Source organism: Perissodus microlepis, chromosome 20 (genome assembly GCF_051167445.1).
Source record: "Perissodus microlepis isolate ML-2025 ecotype Zambia chromosome 20, ASM5116744v1, whole genome shotgun sequence".
NCBI lineage: Eukaryota > Metazoa > Chordata > Actinopteri > Cichliformes > Cichlidae > Perissodus > Perissodus microlepis.
The window spans coordinates 32787823-32807347 of record NC_140480.1 but is presented as its reverse complement, the minus strand read 5'-3'; the positions used below and the strand labels follow the sequence as shown (position 1 = coordinate 32807347).

General features: G+C 42.2%; 1 protein-coding gene across 4 annotated transcripts; it reads right to left on the bottom strand.

Moving 5' to 3' along the window:
• Positions 1 to 6751: 6751 nt before the first annotated feature.
• slc35a2 (solute carrier family 35 member 2) lies at positions 6752 to 19525 on the bottom strand. 4 transcript variants are annotated; one of them, XM_084917443.1, is made up of 6 exons: positions 18950 to 19524; positions 17416 to 17598; positions 16589 to 16740; positions 16028 to 16150; positions 15123 to 15709; positions 6752 to 8624 (listed from the first exon to the last, which is right to left on the bottom strand). In XM_084917443.1, exons 1-6 carry the CDS (start codon positions 18996 to 18998, stop codon positions 8597 to 8599), a joined length of 1122 nt encoding a protein of 373 aa, XP_084773569.1. In that variant the 5' UTR covers positions 18999 to 19524; the 3' UTR covers positions 6752 to 8596. The 4 variants fall into 4 exon arrangements, 2 of the variants coding, with proteins under 2 accessions (XP_084773569.1, XP_084773568.1); XR_014798930.1 differs by lacking the exon at positions 6752 to 8624 and adding an exon at positions 10559 to 14537 and having other exon boundaries at positions 14619 to 15709; positions 18950 to 19522; XR_014798931.1 differs by lacking the exon at positions 6752 to 8624 and adding an exon at positions 10559 to 14537 and having other exon boundaries at positions 14628 to 15709; positions 18950 to 19522.

The window sequence follows — 19525 nt, the reverse complement described above, 5'->3', positions numbered from 1 at the left end:
ATTTTATTTTTTAACACGTTGTGTACTTCTAGCTGGGTATAATGTAACATGCACTCACCAGCCACTTTTTCCAAGGTGCTGGAAACATTGATTCTGATCCACATTGACATGATAGCGTCACACGGATGCTGCAGATTTATCAGCTGCACATTTCTGGTGTGAATCTCCTGCTCAGCACATACCAAAGGTAAGAGAATCAGGTGCCTAATAAATAAAAAGACAATAAAATAAACAGTTAAAAATCCATTTTAACCACGAAAAAAAAGGTTTTAACAGCTTTTCAAAAGACTGCAATGAACTCCCATGTTCAAGAAAGCAGTTTGATCGGAGCTGATCCTGCTTGAAGGCGCCACAGTGTAGCTGGTTACATATTCACTTGGCAAGCGAAAGGTTGCTGGTTTAATTCCAGCCGGAGAAACAAATCTCCAGAGTGAGTAAAGCCGTTCAGGGTAAAACATGCGGTGACCACTTGTCAGGAGGCCAAAGGTGAGCAAATATCCTGCTGGAAGCAGCCATCAGAAGATGGGTACACCGTGGTCATGAAAACAGTAACAACATCTATCACTATCAATAATTATGTCCAACACGTTTTGGAGAAAATCCCCAAATCCTCAAAGAGGCTTTCAGTTGTTCAGAAATTCAGTGCAATTCCAAACGAACCAGAGCCAGCACTGGCAGGTTGGAGCTTCTGACCCAGGATGTTTTTCTGTGGACACTTGCGTTTCAGAGAAACAGCCTCAGCCTGTTGGTCTCTGAAAGGCCCTGACTAATACTTGAAACTCTGTGAAGTAGCTGTGACAAAAATTCAGTGTTGTGAAAGAACTCTGAAACCCGAGGAGAAAGGAACGCCGTCATGCCCGTCAGCAAGTGACAACAACAACAACAACAATCTTTATTTATAGAGCACATTTAAAAACCAGCGGTATACCAAAGTGCTTAACATATGAGACAGAGAAGTAACACGAGTATTATAAGGCCTTAGCAAAGTATCAAATATACTCACAGGTCAATGCCACTAATACACAGGGGTAATATAAAATGCATATCAAAATAAAAACATAATAAAAGCACAAGCCATAAAAATATGTATAAGAAAAAATAGAGTAAGTCTAAGAGTCAGGTGCGAGCATTAACAAGCAGGAAAGGCGAGATTAAACAAATAGGTTTTTAACCGTGATTTAAAAGATTGGATAGAATCGGACGCCCGGATCACAATCGGAAGGTTATTCCACAACTCTGGTGCAGCCAGGGCAAACGCCCGGTCACCTCTAGACTTCAGCCGAGATCTAGGCTGCACCAAGAGTAACTGAGTAGATGATCTTAATGCTCTGGCAGGAACATACGATTTAAGGAGTTCCTTAAGGTAGCTCGGTGCTGTGTTGTTGGTAATTTTAAACGTAAGCAGCAGTATTTTAAATTGGATGTGGTATTTTATGGGTAGCCGATGCAGGTCAGCTAGGACAGGAGTGATACAGGCAAACTACCCAGTTCTGGTCAGAATGCGTGCTGCAGCATTTTGGACTGTCTGCAGTCTATGAAGGAGGGTAGAATGAAGACCAAAATAAAGTGAGTTGCAGTAATCCAGCCTTGAGGTCACAAAGGCGTGGATGAGCTTTTCCAGGTCCTTATGCGGAACATACTGCCTAGCCTTAGAGATGAGACGGAGTTGGTAGAAACTAGATCTAACTACAGCAAACACTTGTTTATCGAGTTTGAACGAGCTGTCAAGCAACACGCCCAGATTGCTAACAGTGTCAGAAAGGGAGCTGGTAAGGGAACCAAAGGCATAACGAAGTTGGCCACGAGGAACGTTGCTGCCAAATACCACAATTTCAGTTTTCTTATCATTTAGGATAAGAGAGTGACAGACTGGAGACGAGCAGTCAGTTTTTCTGAGGAAGGATTCTAACAAATTGGCACGACCCTGAAGTAGGGGAGGCCGATATAAACGATATACGATAGAAACGACATAAATTTGGCCAACGATAGAGATTTTGACTATACCGCTCTATCGCGATAGCGCATGTTGATGATGTCATCAAGCTGCACCTGTTTTGGTCGAAAGCATCGCAGCGGCTACAACCATATCATCTGCAAATTATGCCGACAGTCATAGCAAAGAGATGAAGCACTTTTGAAATATGGGGAAAGCCAAAAACTGCGCTTCCTCCACTTCCGTAACACTGATTCATTAATGTTGAATTCTCTTGCAGCTGCTCTATTCCCATGTTGTTGCTGTATATTAATAACTAACCTCGTATTGTGGATGAATAATCTCAGTTGTTCTCCTGACTGAAGTTTGGCCTGTGCGATTGCATTTGTCCCTGACCACCAGAGACCCTCACGTTAACTTTGATCGAGTGGAAAAAAAGTTGGCGTTCATCCTCCAGCTTCACTGTGCTAATGTTATGCTAACATAGCTGTGTCGCTAGCAATCAGTAGCACAACATTATATACCAGGTAGTCCAACTTCAGTAACCCTGAAAACGCCACTGCTGTTTAGTTTTCTGTCTTCATTTATGTTGGAAGTGGCAGCAGAGCTGTACGTTTTAATTAGTTTCAAAAATCTCTCAGTCAGAACATGGTATGAAATGTTTAGGTGTAAACTAGCGAGCCAACTTCCTGCTGACTTCTAACTCCGTTAAATGTAATAAATTCTGTTTTCATGGATGCCTGGATGTTAAACTTAATTGTTACACCTGATAAAGCAGCAACGCTGATCATTTTATTAAAGGTGAAAGAATTTAGACCGTTTGTGTTTGTTTCAGACCTGAGTTTTGGACCCAGATTACTCCGCGAAGCTCCTCACTACGGCAGCCGTAATGCTCTGACAATCCATCAAGCAGTGCAGCTTACCGAAGTTGTACTAAAACATTTTTTAACAGATTTCTGCAGCCAAAATTGGTTCGAGGTCAGTAAGCACAACCAGAATTCATACATAAGGCACACTCTCGATTTTTGAGAAAATTAAAGGATTTTAAGTGTGCCTTATAGTGTGTAAAATATGTTATACAGAAGAAAAGAATATATCGCGATATATATCGTTACCGCACATGCTTCAAATTATATCACGATATGAATTTTAGGCCGTATCGCCCAGCCCTACCCTGAAGTATCCGCATGGAAGCAACATTAAAAGCAGGTCCAAGTCTTTAAACACAACAGAAATCTGCCTTAGTGCTTCTTTTATTTCCTCCTTTAGCGGAGGACAGACTGGAGCATCCTCTATGAAAGGAGAAGAGATGAGATTATCACCCTGTTCATGCCATAATCTTCACTTTTACACCTGCAGTCGTGACAAGGACGCTGATAAAAAGCAAAACTAGAGAAAAATCAGCCTGGAGGGTAGCAAAGAGCAGCGATTTGTGTCCATCTCCTACAAGACTGTCATCTCTTCTTCAGTGTATCTGATGTCACCAAAGCAGGTTGATTCATGATTTCTTCCTTTTTTGAAATAAAAAATTACCACCTTGGATTCTTTTTCCACTGGTCGTCTCTTCCAGGACCGTAATGAAATAAAACCTATGTATTAATTCCTATTGCATGAATTTCCCCCCGGAAACTAATATGTATTTATGACTATATGATATCTCCAACTGGATGGCCGCTAACTTTCTGCTTCTTAATTCAGATCAAACTGAGGTTATTGTACTCGGCCCTGAAAATCTTAGAAATATGGTATCTAACCAGATTCCTACTCTGGATGGCATTACCTTGGCCTCCAGTAACGCTGTGAGGAACCTTGGAGTCATTTTTGACCAGGACATGTCCTTCAATGCACATATTAAACAAATATGTAAGACTGCTTTCTTCCATTTGCGCAACATCTCTAAAGTTAGAAATATCCTGTCTCAGAGTGACGCTGAAAAACTAGTTTATGCATTTATTACTTCCAGGCTGGATGACTGTAATTCATTATTATCAGGTCCTAAAAACTCGCTGAAAAGCCTTCAGCTAATCCAAAATGCTGCAGCAAGAGTCCTGACAGGGACTAGAAAGAGAGAGCAGATTTCTCCTGTTTTGGCTTCCCTTCATTCAAAATCCTGCTCCTCACATACAAGGTCTTAAATAATCAGGCCCCATCTTATCTTAATGACCTTGTAGTACCATATCACCCTATTAGAGCACTTCGCTCTCACTTACTTGTTGCTTACTTGTTGTTCCTAGAGTATTTAAAAGTAGAATGGGAGGCAGAGCCTTCAGTTTTCAGGCCCCTCTTCTGTGGAACCAGCTTCCAGTTTGGATTCAGGAGACAGACACTATCTCTACTTTCAAGATTAGGCTTCAAACTTTCCTTTTTGCTAAGACTGGATCACGTGACCCAGAATCCTCCGTTAGTTACGCTGCAATAAGTCAAGGTTGCTGGGGGGATTCCCATGAAGCATATATTTATGCTAAAGCATATATTTAGGGCTGGACCAGGTGACCCCGAATCCTCCCTTAGTTATGCTGCAATAGGTGTAGGCTGCCGGGGATTCCCATGATGCATTGAGTGTTTCTTCTTCAGTCATCTTTCTCACTCAGTATGTGTTAATAGACCTCTCTGCCGAATCACACTCGTTATTAATCTCTGTCTCTCTTCCACAGCATGTCTTTATCCTGTCTTCCTTCTCTCACCCCAACCGGTTGCAGCTGATGGCCGCCCCTCCCTGAGCCTGGTTCTGCTGGAGGTTTCTTCCAGTTAAAACAGAGTTTTTCATTCCCACTGTCGCCAAAGTGCTGTTCATAGGGGCTCATATGATTGTTGGGTTTTTCTCTGTATGTATTATTGTAGGGTCTACCTTACAAAATAAAGCGCCTTGAGGCGACTGTCATTGTGATTTGGCGCTTTATGAATAAAATTGAATTGCATTAAAAGTGTTACAACCCGGCTCAAAAGCCGCAACATAAAAAAAAAGATGAATACCAGAGTGTTAGTAGGAAGAGGTTTTTTCTTAAAATGGAATAACAGGTTGGCTAAAATGGCTGGAGCCACCAAGGCAAAGACAAGTGAGCTCTCTGGAAGCTTGCCTCAGGTGTGCTTTTATCCACACCTGACTAGGTGTGGCCAATTAGCACCAGCTGAAAACATTGAGGAGATTAGGGGCTGCAGAGGGACGTAACAAAAGCATTTGACAAAATTAATAATTAAATATTATTATGTCTTGATACAGCCAGGTAAGTAAATTCCCAAAAGTTGATTCTGTTCATCTGGACGTAGCGTTTTGAAAACACTACGTCCAGATGAACAGAATCAACTTTTGGGGTAAATATTATTATATAAATTTGAGATCTAGTGACCGTTTGAGTAGAGCGAAGTCATCGTCATGTTCAAGAAAACGTTTTGAGATAATCTGAGTTTTGTGAGTTTTTTTGTGAGCGTCATCCTGGAGCCATCAGAGGACAGTACCCTGCCGTCATAAAGGGATGGACATGGTGAGGAACAGGACTCAGGCATGCTGTGGTGTTTAAATGATGCTTAGCTGTTACTAGGGACCCAAAGTGTGCCAAGACAGTACCCCCACGACTCTGAACTGTTGCTACAAAGCAGGATCGATGGTTTCATGTTGTTTACACCAAATTTTCGCCCAAACATCCAAATGTTGGAGCAGAAATCGGCTCATCGGACCAGAAAATGTTTTTCCAGTTTTTAGCTCCCAGTGTGGTCTTCTGCTGCTGCAGCGCGTCTGCTCCATGTTTGACAAGATCTGGGCTTAGAGATGCTCTGCTCCTTCGTTCCAGCGAAGAGAAGAGCATTCTGACAATGATGACCTCATTTGAAAACAGATGATGAACAGCATAAGATGTCTGAAGATAAATATGCATCGCTTCCACATTTTTTTCTTGTTGTTATATTTGAATAAAAATGACACAGGGTATTTTGTCAATCAAGTCAGTCAACTTGCTGTGATCTTAAAAAAATACCCTTCCTTTTTACCAGGAACTGTTTTTATGTAAAACATTTAAATTAACAGCTTTATATGATCCCCCAGGAGGTCTTGGCTACCACATGAAAAACTGTGGCTTGTCCTAATACCCGGATTTTATAAAGCTTCCCACAGATTCAGCCACAGTCCGGATGAGAAGGCGGCTCTGTTCGATTTGTTTAAGTTTCCATTGTGATAAAAATCTGGATTCATGTTGCAGTGAGGAGCTGAATCTCCAAAGGTCATCATCCTCCTTCCCTTTCAAAAAACGTCCTCTGTCGCCCCTCGGTGGCTCTGAGACAAATTACATGTCAAACTCCAGCTATTACATTTCAGCAGTAAGAAGTCTAAATTTACACTATAATGAGCAAATCTGGGCTGATTAAATTTTGTTAAGCTCAAGTTTCTGTGTCTCATAAACAGAGAAATATACTAGCTGGTAAATCTGCCTCTGTGCACAGCCTCAGATCTTTAAATCAATCAATCAAGATGAGCATCTTTGAGATGCCTTCATGAATACAGGAAATACAGAGGGTTTGTGAAACGGTGCAAACCACCGTTACACTCAAGAGCAAACATCCCAGAAAAACATTTTAACGAGTCGGCACAGCTCTGGAAAAAAAAATCTGTGGATGAATGAAATGAATGAAAACAAGGAAAGTACGGAGAATAAGAGACATGGCTCATGATCTGATCAACCACTGCATCTCCAGGGTGGAGGCTTCGAGACTTTCCCAAATATTTCTGAGCCTCTAAAAAAAACACTGGGCCTGTCTATAAAACTGTCTGTGACCTTTAAAAACAGATCATCAATTTTTTTTCTTGAATAAGAAATGAAAAGGCACTGAACGTTTTCATCAGTTTAATTTCACAAAGATTATTTTTTTAAACATTTCTCTGTCATATCTTAAAAAAATGGAAACATCAGTTAGTATGAAAACACTTCACAGAATTCAAACTAATGGCCTCAAGAGTTTCAGATCTCTCTCTAAGAGGACCTGTTCAGCTTATTTCCAGCTTTTATTCTGGAACTCTATCAGAGTAGCTTTGCATGATTCACATTAAATAATTCATCTTTGCATTACACTGCCCACTCAGCTCATTTTGTGTTTGAAAAACCCAAGAAGCTTGGTTTCTCCTGATTGGTCAACGTCAGAGAGCCTATTGAGAGGAAGGACTAAGAATGTGTGAGGTGCACTTCCTGTTAAAAAACTGGAAGTGTTTAGAGCGGCGTACAAGACTGCGGCATGTGGCATTTGGATCATTTAAAATGATATGAAAAAAGCAGAACAGGTCTCCTTTAACATCTCAGAAAAAAGAGAAATCTTTAAGGCACAGAGTCGAATACGATTACAATCACAACATGTCGAACTTTCAGTTGTTAAGCATAAAATACTGTCGCACGCTGAGGAGGAAACACTGTAAACGGTCACTTAAGGGCACTTTTCGTAGAAATCCTCAGCAACATTCAATGAAAAGGAGTCAGAGAGGCGTTCTGTGCATGAACGTCAGCGACTTCAAAAAGACGTTTGACGTGTTGATGGTGAGAGACGTTCTCGCGGTTACCAGGAGTGTTTAGTGTTTCATGTTGGCATCTGATTTAAGAGAAATGGTTTTCTCTTCCATCTATGAGCTGCTTTTTTAACTCATCTTTCCTGTTTTATCAGACGATCACTGCGAGTCGGTGCAAACCGAGCGTACAGGAAACGTTTTTAGTTCTTATGCTTCGATCAGCTGAAACTCTTTCCAACGCATCCTAAAAACGATTCCTTTGGTCACGATCAAACAAACCTGGTCATTACAAACCATTCAGCTTCCCTCAGTACCCGAAGCCTGAATTAATCCCTAATCAGTCATTCAAGTATAACATTTTGTTTTATGTTGTTCCTTCATATCCTGTATCTTTGTGTTTTTTTATATAATATTTTATTCTAAAAGAACTTTGATGATTTTTCAAGTTTAAATAAACTAAATGTTCAGTCATCAGTTTTGAAATCACCAATATTAAACTTATTTTCTTTATTATACTGGCCTTTCTTTATATACTACAATAAAATTGACTTAATAAAATACAAAAAATAAAAATTTGTCAGATTTAAACAATGACAAATGATTTTATTTTGAAATGACATAGACCACTTTATTTAAAAAATAAAGGAGTTTTTTTTTTTTTTTTTTTTTTAAATTGTGTTAGTGTTTATTTAGTATTAGTATTTAATATTTTTGATTTACTGTCATAATGTTCCCTTTAGATTTTTTTAAATAGGTTTTTCTATGTTTTTCTTTCCTGGAGGAAATGTTTTTGGGTTTTATTTTTTTTGCCTTTACTTTTGAAATGAATTCATTTTGATTCAGTCCATCACCTCAGTTTTATTCTTTGGCTCCTGAAATCTTTAAAAGGCTGAATAAAAAATATGGATGAGTGTCACAGCGTAACAAACCACAGGTGTGTTGTTCATTATCGGCTGTTGGAGTGTGCTTGTTGTGTTAAAGGCAAATAATCACCTAATGGTGCACGCTGGAGTGTTTTCTTTATGAGAAGCAGCTGAAAACTATTAGAAGAATATTTGTGACTACAGTACTTTAGCTTTAGTGCAGCAGATGCAGGAGGAGTGCTGTGGTTCTGAGTGAAAGTGGGGGTACTCTGAAATGTGTGGATCTCAGCAGGCAGGTGGTGGCAGGGGTCCATCTCAGGATCCTTTCTCTTTACCTGCACACCTACAGAACAGATACAGCAGGAGGAGGAGGAGGAGGAGGAGGAGGAGGAAAGGAGGTTAGATAAAGACATCATCCTGGCTGCTACAACACACGCTGAATGTTTCAAATCTTCTTTTCATCACATCACAGGGGCACTGCAGTATTTAAGCTTTACTTAATGAGGACTCGTGTTTGACCTTGTTTTCTGTTGAATGCTCACATTAAATCCCTGGATACCTGGATGCTCAATCATCCAGGTAAGTAAATCTCCAAAAGTTGATTCTGTTCATCTGGACGTAGCTCACAGACGCTACGTCCAGATGAACAGAATCAACTTTTGGAGATTCATATTAAATATGGTCAAAGTTTCTAGTAATTACATAAAATTATATAAAAGAAATCTCTATGAGCCAAGAACTCGGGCTTCAAACTGTCGAACATCAACATGATCAACACGACCCGCTGAAGTTCAAACTGAGCATCAGAGTGAAGAAGAAAGGGGAAGTACGTTACTCTGTGCCAGACCAGCTGGTCTGAGTATTTCTAAGAATCTGATGATCTGCTGGATTTTCCCACACAAACATCCCACAGTCTGCCCGAGCACTGCTGCTGACCATCTCCATCCCTTTACGGCCACAGTGCTCCATCTTTAGATGGCTGCTGCCAGCGGGATCGCACACCATGTCAGAAAGATCAGACCATCTCAAAGTCGTTTCTTGAACTTGACGATCAATTCACTGCACTCAAACGGTCTCTGCAGTCACCTGATCCCGATCAAACGTGGCGCAACAGGGGATTCACATCACGCGTGCGCAGCCGAGCGATGCCGTCATGTCCATACGGACCAAAATCTCCGAGTAGTGTTCCTGATCCATTATAGACTCTGCCATGAAGAATTAGAGCAATTCTGGAAGTAACCTAGTATTAGCACGGTATACCTAATAAAGTGGCTGGTAAGTGTATGAGGTACAAATGAGTTAGTTTTCTTTTAGCTTGATAATACAGAAACATCTCCTGACGCTACAGGACGTAGCTTATATAATACATTACATGTAACTTAGTCTCTGGGTCAGTGTACGTAAAAACTAATTACAGGTGAAATAATAAGTTACAGTTACACAACATTACTGTTACAGGAGGCTTTAACAATAAGCGTTTAAAAACCGTCACTTATCTCCCTACAGTCGGTGTTTTTAGCGCTACCAGAAAAAAATCATTTTACTGAAGGACGAACAAAATTCTTTAGTCTGTTAAAGTTTCGTGGATCTAACTAAACCTGAGGACCGAGTCCCCCACGTCCGCATAAAGACAGTGATCACTTCTGATAACTTTTATAACGTTATATTATGTATAAAAATAAACAGTTTTTAAAAAATGTAAGCTGTAAAAACCCTCAAAATATCCAAAAGTAATAAATTAGAAAGAAAAAAATGATTTAAAATGTTCTTTTCGCAATTTTACCAGGTTTTCATAAATTTAAAAAAAAAAAAAAAAAAAAAAAAAACCAACTCAAAACTTATCACAAATATTTCTATATTAATATTTATGTTTAAATACAGTGTTGTTGGTTTAAACCAGCGTCTCATGTTTTCCCTGCGCTCTGTTCTCTCTCTCTGACAGAGCTGGGTTATTTTATACAGAGGAGGATTTCCAGAAGACCGAACACTAATTGTTCTCCTAACTGGAGTATCGGGAGCACTGTTGGGAGAAAGAAGACTAAAGTCTCCATATTTGGAATAAAAGGCTGGAATATCACACCTTACCTGCCGACTCCCACAGAGGGTTAAAGACTTGTGAAGTCCAGACTTTTTTTTTCTCCACGATTGTATCTTCTAAATTCCCAGATTTTTTCCCGAAGTTTTCCGAATACTCTCAGAAATCGTCTCTCTCTAACCTGAGAGCAGACACTGTGTCGTTCACTATCACTGATCTTTAAATTAAGACAAACCGCACAGTTTTTAGTCCATGTCTTCATTTATATAAAACTTTTACCAAAGGAAGTATTTACAAATTCAGAGGCATTGATACAAATCAACAATCAAGTGCAAACAGATCAGAGATGAAACCAGCTCACACAGATTTCACACAAACTCAAACCAACAGGAAGAGGAAACTAAACCCGATCCTGTAGGCAGATCTCCACCGAGGACAAACAAACCTCGGGAAACAACCGCAGCAGGATCTGATCCGAGGATGTGGTTTAAAACTGCCAGCAGGAGGCGCTGCAGAGCGTCAGCAGAGAGAAAACCTGGAAACTGACTTTGAAGTTCAAGTATCTGCATTTCAGCCTGTGCTGAAAAAAATCAAACTAAATAAAATGAATATGGATTTTCATGTAATTAAATAAAGTGATATCAGCCTGTGTCAATATCATTTTCTATATAAAATTTATTTTATATAATTTGCAATATTTTAGTTTTTAATGTAGAGAAAAATAAGGTAAAGTAAACGTAAAGAGGAACAAACGACAAGTTATTTTTCTGTGAATCTGTAAGATGTGACAGGATTATTTTACAGAGCAGAAGTTGATGTTTATCACCGTTTCTACCTCGAGTGAATAAAGAAGAATCAATGTTGTCTTGTTATTCTAAAAAGGTGGAAAAAGCCACTGCAAGAGAGAGAAAATTGGGATTCAATTTTATATTTTCACAAGAAAACGTTGATGAAAAAAAAAAAAAAGAAGTTTATGATGTGATGTTTAATGAAAAATAAACATCCCATCATAATTCCTCTGATATAAATCAGCTGATATGTCTACATAAAGACATTTTAATGTCAGATTGAGATTAAAATGATCATCTACAACGATCAATTCATAACATTTAATAAGTGCAGAAATGATCCTTTATTAGCCGCACAGAACTCAAAAGGACTCATTTTCACTAGAAATTTATGTCATTACCATAAGAAGAGCTTAGAACAAAAAGCTTCTTCTGGCTGAAATCTGAAGCTTCCTGCTGGGTTTCCTCTTCCTTTCATTCACCACCACCCCAAAGATTCCCACATTAAATAAAAACAGCTTATATATTATTATGTATGATAGATATTAATTTCAGACTTCCAGAGAGAAAGTATCAGCTGGAGGTTTTTTGTTTGCTTGTTTTACAAAAACTGAAAATAAAAGTAACATTTTTTTGTCCCTTCACAGTTTGATTTTGATAATCTCACACTGAAAACAGAAAAAGAGCCTTCAATCATTATGATAAGAAATCGGAAAAATAATTAAAGTTAATTTTTATGCTTTGGGAGATGTGGCTTCGTGTTTGTGTCTCCGCGTTTCTCCGTCCTCAGGTCAGTTTCTCGTGAAATGATCAAGCTCCTAATATTCACAGACTGTGAGCTACATTTATCCCACTTTAGGTTTAATTGAGGGTTTTTTCTGACACAATAAAAACATCTATCAGAGGTTTAGTTAGTGAACTTGTATTTGAGAGTTTGTCATCTTTACACATCAGTGGTTTATGTTTAACTGTAAGTGAGGAGAACTGTAACTTCTTTAGTTTAAACTGGCAACATTTTCAAGAAAAATATTCCACTGGGGAAAAAACCTTTTTAAGTAAGAAGCTTTTACAGATCTGCAGAGCTGCTGCGAGGAACGCACAACAAATCTAAGACGTTAATGTGTGGCACTTTAACACCACACGCACGAAGCCAGATTAATGTGCCGAGTGCACCTTCCCCTCAGGCAGGTTAGCATCCACAGGCCTGTCACACGTCTTATTTGGTTATACGCGTTTACTCTGACACAGCCGAGCGTGACAGAACCACGCATGCTAGCATCCGTCTCCCTTTCCCCTTTTTATCCACTTCCTGCTGTACAGAGAGAGCAATGGGGCGCTGCTGCAGCCCAAACTGGTGGTGGGTGGTGTTAACATGACTCCGCTGCCGACTCATGAGAGCAGCAACTTTCAATCATCTCCATCCATAACCACATCCCACTGCATATATGTATAGTGTATTGTGAAGCCTGAAACAATTATAGTGAATAGCGCTTCATATAAGCATCAGTAACAGTTCTTGCAGCTTGTCACGAGCTGCAGTTACAGTGCTGTGGTGACAAGAGCCTGAAGTGCAGACCATCTCACTTCACACGGAAACTTATGCTAAGCTGCTGAATCAACAAGATTTTAGTAGAATTTATTAGTAGATTTATATTTTCAATAATAACCTGTAAACTGCTTTAAATGAAATGTAGTTCAGTAAATGCTGTGCCTGTATAAAAACTTTAAAGATGGAGCATTTTATCCGCACACAGCTAGCTTTCCTTCCAGCTCCTTCTTAATTTAGAGCTTTTTCTTTTCTCCACACAGCTGTTCTGATGGCTAATAACGGAGAGTGTTAACGGACCAATCAGTCCAATCGGGGGCTCAAACAGGCCAGCGTGAAGAGACGGGGTCACGTCAAGTGCTGGCAGGATTTAAATAAACAACAACAGAGGCAAACTGCTACACGGCGACGGTGGTGGATGTGAGGAAAAACAAAACTTGCTGTAATCACAGAATCTTAACCTGCTGCAGAGATCAGGAGACCAAAACGACTCAACCTCTCCTCCCAAAGCTGAACGACGTAAACACCGAGAAGCAGCTCAGACACACACAAAGATAAAAATCCACAACCGCCTCGACATGATCGAGACAAACAGGAGCAGAAAAAACATTCAGGACGCCACCGCAGGACGCCTTCTTCAACAAGACGCCTGCGGCAGGACATTTTGGCAAAAACAAACAAACATCACGTTACGATCGTAGTTTAAAGGTGCTCCAATCAACGAGCACATTCCCCGCCGACACGGGAGCTGCAGATAAAGCAAAGCCTCCCGGACAGTCCCGTAACTGTACACCGCAAACTTTACACCAACACAGTCGTATGGCTTCTGTACAGATGAGGAGAAAAGGCACCAACACAAACAGTCCCTCAGCGGAGACGCACCCGGAGGAGCAACGATTTACCCCGGAGGTTTTCACTGTGCAGCCGAGAAAAGGAAAGGGGCAACACTGGCGGCAAACAGGAAGCAGACGTCTGCGAGAACTTCAGAATTAAAGACAAAAAAGGAAGCAGGTTTTAACAAAAGCAGAGAGTTATTTATGGTTTTAGTCTTCATTACTATGATTTCTCCACATATTTAGCTTTTTTAGTCAACACACGATTACAAATGAGCCAAAAGCTCATTACAACCCAGATAAATGACTTTAGCTCATTTCTGATTATTGCAGAAAAATAAAATAAGACTAAATAACTTTCAAGTTTCAAAATGTTGCATTTTTAATGTACCTTTTGATTGAATTTAATTAAATGTTGTGGTTTTGTCTTCCTTGCATTTCATAACGACATTTTTATCACTTTATCTTTCTAAATTTTAACTTTCCGATTCTGCTTCTATTCATGTGACTTTTATTTACAAATGCTGCGTTTTTATTTTAAATTGTTGTGATTTTCACTGAACTTCCTTTAGGTTAAAAATGTGTATTGAATTTGAAAAGTTCTTACATCACTTCAAGCTACTTTACTTCTGTGTACATTTTGTATACAAACATGTAAATTACTTATTCAAAGTTACATTTTTGCTTGAACACTTCGGGCTCCCATAGAAACCGTCCCTTTTTCCTGTTTTAAGGTGGAATTTAAACAGGACACTTTAAATGTACGGGGGCTGCACAGTGAAAACTTTCCATCAGACTACGGTTGCCGTTGTCCTCCACCAGCAACAACAATAATCAACATATGATCGATATTCAGCGTCTCTTTTCATTTACTAAAGAGTTTTAAGGCAGAGCTGGCGAGACGCCGCGGAGGAGAAAACAGACTGAGGGTGGTGAGGGTTTCTGACACTCTGTGGCTCCTTCCTCATCCTCCTCTTCCTCTTGCTGCCGTTGTGCTTTGAGCAGTTAGGTTGTGATGTGGACAGCAGAGGGAGGAGACACGCCTCCCTGAGCTCTGAGGAGGAGAGAGGAGAGATTAGTGATTAGGAGGAAAAAGCAGGATAGAAGAGAGGGAGAGAGGGGTAAAAACACAAACCTTCCTCACCCTCTCATCCTCCAAAAAGGAGGACGATACTGGAGGGAGCAGCTCTCCTCTGCATCACAATGCATGTGGTTTAGTTTTTAGGTCTGAGGAGGCCATCTTCTCCTCCTTTACATTACTGGAGGAGGAGAAAGGAAGCAAGGAGGTCTGTGTTTTTTGTTCAGGGGTGCAGAGAAAGGAGAAAGAAGGGGGAGAAGAAAGCGCAGTATCCTATAGTCCAGATGAGGCGAGGAGGTTAGGAGGTTAAGGAAAGAAGGAGGCCAGGAGGGAAGGCTGAGCTCAGGAGGAGGTGTGGAAAAGGCGAGCAGGACGTCAGGAGGAGGATGACTCGGGAGGCCATCAGAGGGGTGAGGAAGCAGGTGAGCGAGCAGCAGATGAACCTCTTTCTTTCTGATAGATGCCCAGTTTGACCTTTGACCCCGCCAAGAGCACACAGGAAGTGAGATGCCCGAAAGAGAGAGAGCAGACAGAAACAGGAATCACTTCACCAGCACTGACTTTGGCAGAAACGCCTCCATCTCTGCGTCTATGTCCGTCTTCTCGGACGTGGAAGACGAGGAGGAGGAGGAGGAGCTCGCGGATGCCGAGCCGGCAGGCGCTTTGGGGAGGCTGTACATGTAGACTGCGCCGATGACAAGCCCCGCCCCTGCAGTGAAGAGTACGTCCACATGGAAGCCGAACAGGTAGATGGACGTCACCGTGGAGACGATGATGGAGAAGGAGGTGGCGAAGCCCTTGAGGATGTTGTCGGCGTACTTCACCACCACAGCCACCAGTAGCCCACCGAACGCCTGGTTGAAGATGACGCACCACACCATGCTGGTGTACCCAAACAGGAAGCCACGCTCGGCGATGGCGGCGCCATCATTCCACCAGAGTCCCAGCAGGCCGAGCACCGTGCCGAAGATTCCCAGCTGCACATTCCTCACCCACACGGAGGCGGAGCTGCCCTTCAGGATCTTCTCAAAGTATACGCCGGCAAATCCCGACGACAAGCAGCTGATCACCACGGCAACCAAGCCCACGGTGTAGTTCTGAGTGGAGGTGTCCTTCACCGACGCCTCTTTGTTGCCCTCCTGCTGCACCTGCAGAGAGATGATCAATGCGTCAGCATCGGTTAGCATTCGAGCCGGGCTTCATGTTTACGGGGAACATCGTCCCTGAAAGGTTCCCACACGATTCCGACTGAAGAGCTTAACTACGCCCATCCCTGTTTGTTCACCTCCCACCGCATTTTTCTGCCCCGTCTGCAGCTCATTTCAGCATTAAAAGTTGGAGCCACAGAAACCGCAGAGACGCTTACTCTTAAGCCTCTCTGTGAACTGTGGCTTCACAAAGCAGCCGCCTGATTTGTTAACTTAAATTTCAGGGCTTCTGGGGAACGGCAGGTGGCGGTAGCTCACCTGCACGATGGCGACTCCGCCAAACAGCAGCAACAGAGAAATCCACTGAACTCTGGACAGAGACTTCCTGAGCATGAGCACGCTGAACAGAGCCGTGGTGAGGATCTTCAGCTGGTAGGTCACCTGAGGGAGGGAAAGGAAGTCACCATTTAACTGTGTTTAATCGAATGTACACAGATCTGAAGCATTTATTAAATCTCAGTGTCTGTAAGTCTGTGCATTAAAAGTTTTACAAGTCATTAAAGAACTTGGCAGCTCAAGATAAAAACGTGTAAAGAAAATTGCTCCTAAAATATCTGAAAAATGCCAAAAATATGAACAGTATAAAATAAAATTACTATTAGAAGTTTTATTCCTGTTGAAATATTGATTATGTCCTACTAGAATCAAATGACAGAACAGATCCAGAAGACTGTTATTGTTTGATTAAACCTTTCAGTTTATAAAAAGATGCCAAGTTCAGTCAATTGACAAACCCGTTAATCACCCGGCTGTTTCGATAAGAACAGACATGCAGAGACGAGGCGGGTTCGAGTGCCTTCTCTGTGAACGCGGTCTGACCTGGAAGGTGGCGGCCGGCAGGTTGGAGATGGCCACGTACTGCAGGTTGTTCTGCAGAGTGTAGATGAGAGAAGGAACGGCGAGCTTCAGAGTGTCTTTGTACTGAACCACGATGACGTCAATCAGGAAGTACACCGTCTCCTTCACGTTTACTGCAGAGAGAAAGGGGTGGAGCTAAAGGCTGGTTTTGTGCCTGCTGATCTTTGATCGTAGCCTCCAAAGCAGCTCAGGTCTATGATGACAGCAATAAAAAGTAAACCATGCTCGAGTAAGTGGCCCAAAATTGAGGGATGGGGTGCTGCCCCCTAGTGTTAGGAGGCTGCTTTGCATCTTATACCCAAACTGGGGTTAAACATAATGAAATGTAAATAATTGCCCTTGTTAGTTTTAAATAGAAATACTAGTTTTTTGGAGTATTTATTTAGTATGAATAATTATAACACGAGGAAGCTGCTGCTTTGTTGGTAAGGGCTGTTTTAACTCCACCCAAATCAAATCACTATTTGAATTTAAAGCCGTCCCTCACTGCTACAAGCAAAGAATATTCCTGTAATTAACCAAGTAACTCATTTTTATATCATCTCCTAAAATAAATTAATTCTTTTGTCTATCAAACACTGCAAAGAGAAGCTCGGCATGTACAGTTCAGGAATAAAATGTCTTAAGTTCCTTAAGATGATTAATCAATTATATCTTTTTAAGTATTTTTGATCAGTCAATCAATTAATGCAGTTTTTTCAAACAAGAACAGCTACAAAAGCCTGCGAGGCTACAACTAACTCTTCTAACTCCACAGCCAAGAAAGCAGCTCAGTAGGATTTACTCACGTCTCTTCTGCAGTAGGATGATGACCAGACACGTCAGGACCTTCAGGACCTCCGCCATCACCACGGCCGACGTGGTGAAGAAGCGGTCGCCTGGCAACGTGCGGACGTACCGGATGCTGAGGATGAGCGATGCATTCTGGACCACGAGCACAGCCAGGCTGATGTACTTCAACCGTCTGTTAACTACAGGACAAGAGCTCACCATAAGGCTCACCACAGTTTTCATACGAGGAAGAGATTTTACAAAAGAGCAGCAAAGTTTAGGTGCTCCGCTTTAGGATGACGTGACTGCATCAGGGGTATTTTGTGGGCCACAAAGAAACCAAACAGAACTTGAGTGGACCGAACAAATAAAATGAACTAATAAACCATTAAAAAAAAATAAGCGTGGTATATCACCATGGCAACATATGCTGCAGGCCTAACATGATGCATGTTTAGCATTCACAGGCCACAATGCGGCTGACTGATTGGCTTACCATTAATGGAAAATTAAACCTCAGTGCAAAGTTTTTAATCCATCAGTAATACACTCACTTGATTCTCAGGAGCAGCTTTCTTATCTTTTACTTCCATCTGAAAGCAACTTTAACACTGTACTGTAGGGGTGTCAAACATACAGCATGGGGGCCAAAACCGGCCCGTCAAAGGGTCCAATGCGGTCCGTTAGATGGCCATGGGAAACAGCCGAGGAGGAAGGCAGCATCACCTTCACCTTGTTGAGAGACTTCTTCTGGTGGCTGTTTGCATGCTGTGTCTATTTCCTGTCCTAATGTATGTGAAGCCACTCAGGTGTGCCAAAGGTGTGACGTTTGTCAACATTTCTAAACAATTCGGAGCCGTTTATCAGCTAGAACGGGTTCTCTGCTACTCCATCTGGCTCTGAGGTCTCCGTGGCTGGCCCGGCCTGCGAGCCCATGCACACAGACACGCGCGCACACACACTAAGGGGGAGGGGGAGTGAGCACAGTGGAGTGTGTGTTCTCTGCAGAGGCATAGCCGTGCGTGTGAGTGTTTTAAACCACAAACTCCGCTGGGCTAAAAGTCCACGTCACCAGCCGTCGCTCACTAACACACCTTCACACCGCACCTTGATCATGGCAGTGTGTTAGCGTTAGCAGCCAGGCAAGAGCCCATTAACAGACACGGACTAGTTAGCTGCTGAGTTAGCCGCTACCTGCTGAGGCTGCTGTTTATTTTTCACTCGTTTAAAATCACCTAAAGTTTTATTTAATAAACACCTGACTATCGGCATTAGCTAGCTAGCACACCGTTTAATCTTTCTGGTTAACTAGTTTCAAGTCGTCGTTAAGTCTGTTTACTCTGGTTGGCTTAGCAGGTAGTTAGCTAGCCTCCACCACTCTGCTAAAACAGACCGAGAAACTTTATTATATTTAATTTATGTTAAGTTCAATTTCATTGTTTTAAACTCTCCATCCCTCCGAGTCTTATTCACCCACTGACCCAGGCTCGGAGCCGTGAGGGCCGTGTGAAGTTAACCCAGCTCTCGGCTCTCCCTCCGAGGACTGCTCACCTTCACTCTGACCGCGGGTCGCTGTCTTGCTGAGGTCCCCCACGGCCATGCTGCGCTCCCAGTGCTGCCCTGCGAACCGAGCCCTTACACCGCTGCCTGCTCGGCTAACACTCCGTTAGCCCACCAGCTAGCCCCGCTCTCAGTTTAGACCCCACCGGAGCTCCCGTTCCGCGACGTATTGCGCGGCCTAAAGCGCCGGGGCCGTCCGACAAACACTGGGCTGGAGGAGAGAGGAGGCTCCGGAGGACCCACCGGGATCATCAGGAGGAGAAAAATACTTCGTGTAATATGTGAGGTGTCCAGGAACTGAAGAGACTACAGCTGCAGAGACAGGAGCGGCGAGCAGGAGGTCTCACGCTGTGGGAGAAAACGGGGCGCAGGAAGGGAGGACCACAAACTGCCGGACACCAGGAGCTCCAGAGAAACTGTCAGAGTGAGACATCCTTCTCTCCTCCTCTACCAACAGACGAACAATCAATTCCTTATCCTCCAGGTTGAGCAGGGAGCATTCCTATTGGCTGCTGGTGGGACCTCACCTGTCAGATGGTTTGAGTGTTCAGCGCCACCTCCTGGTCA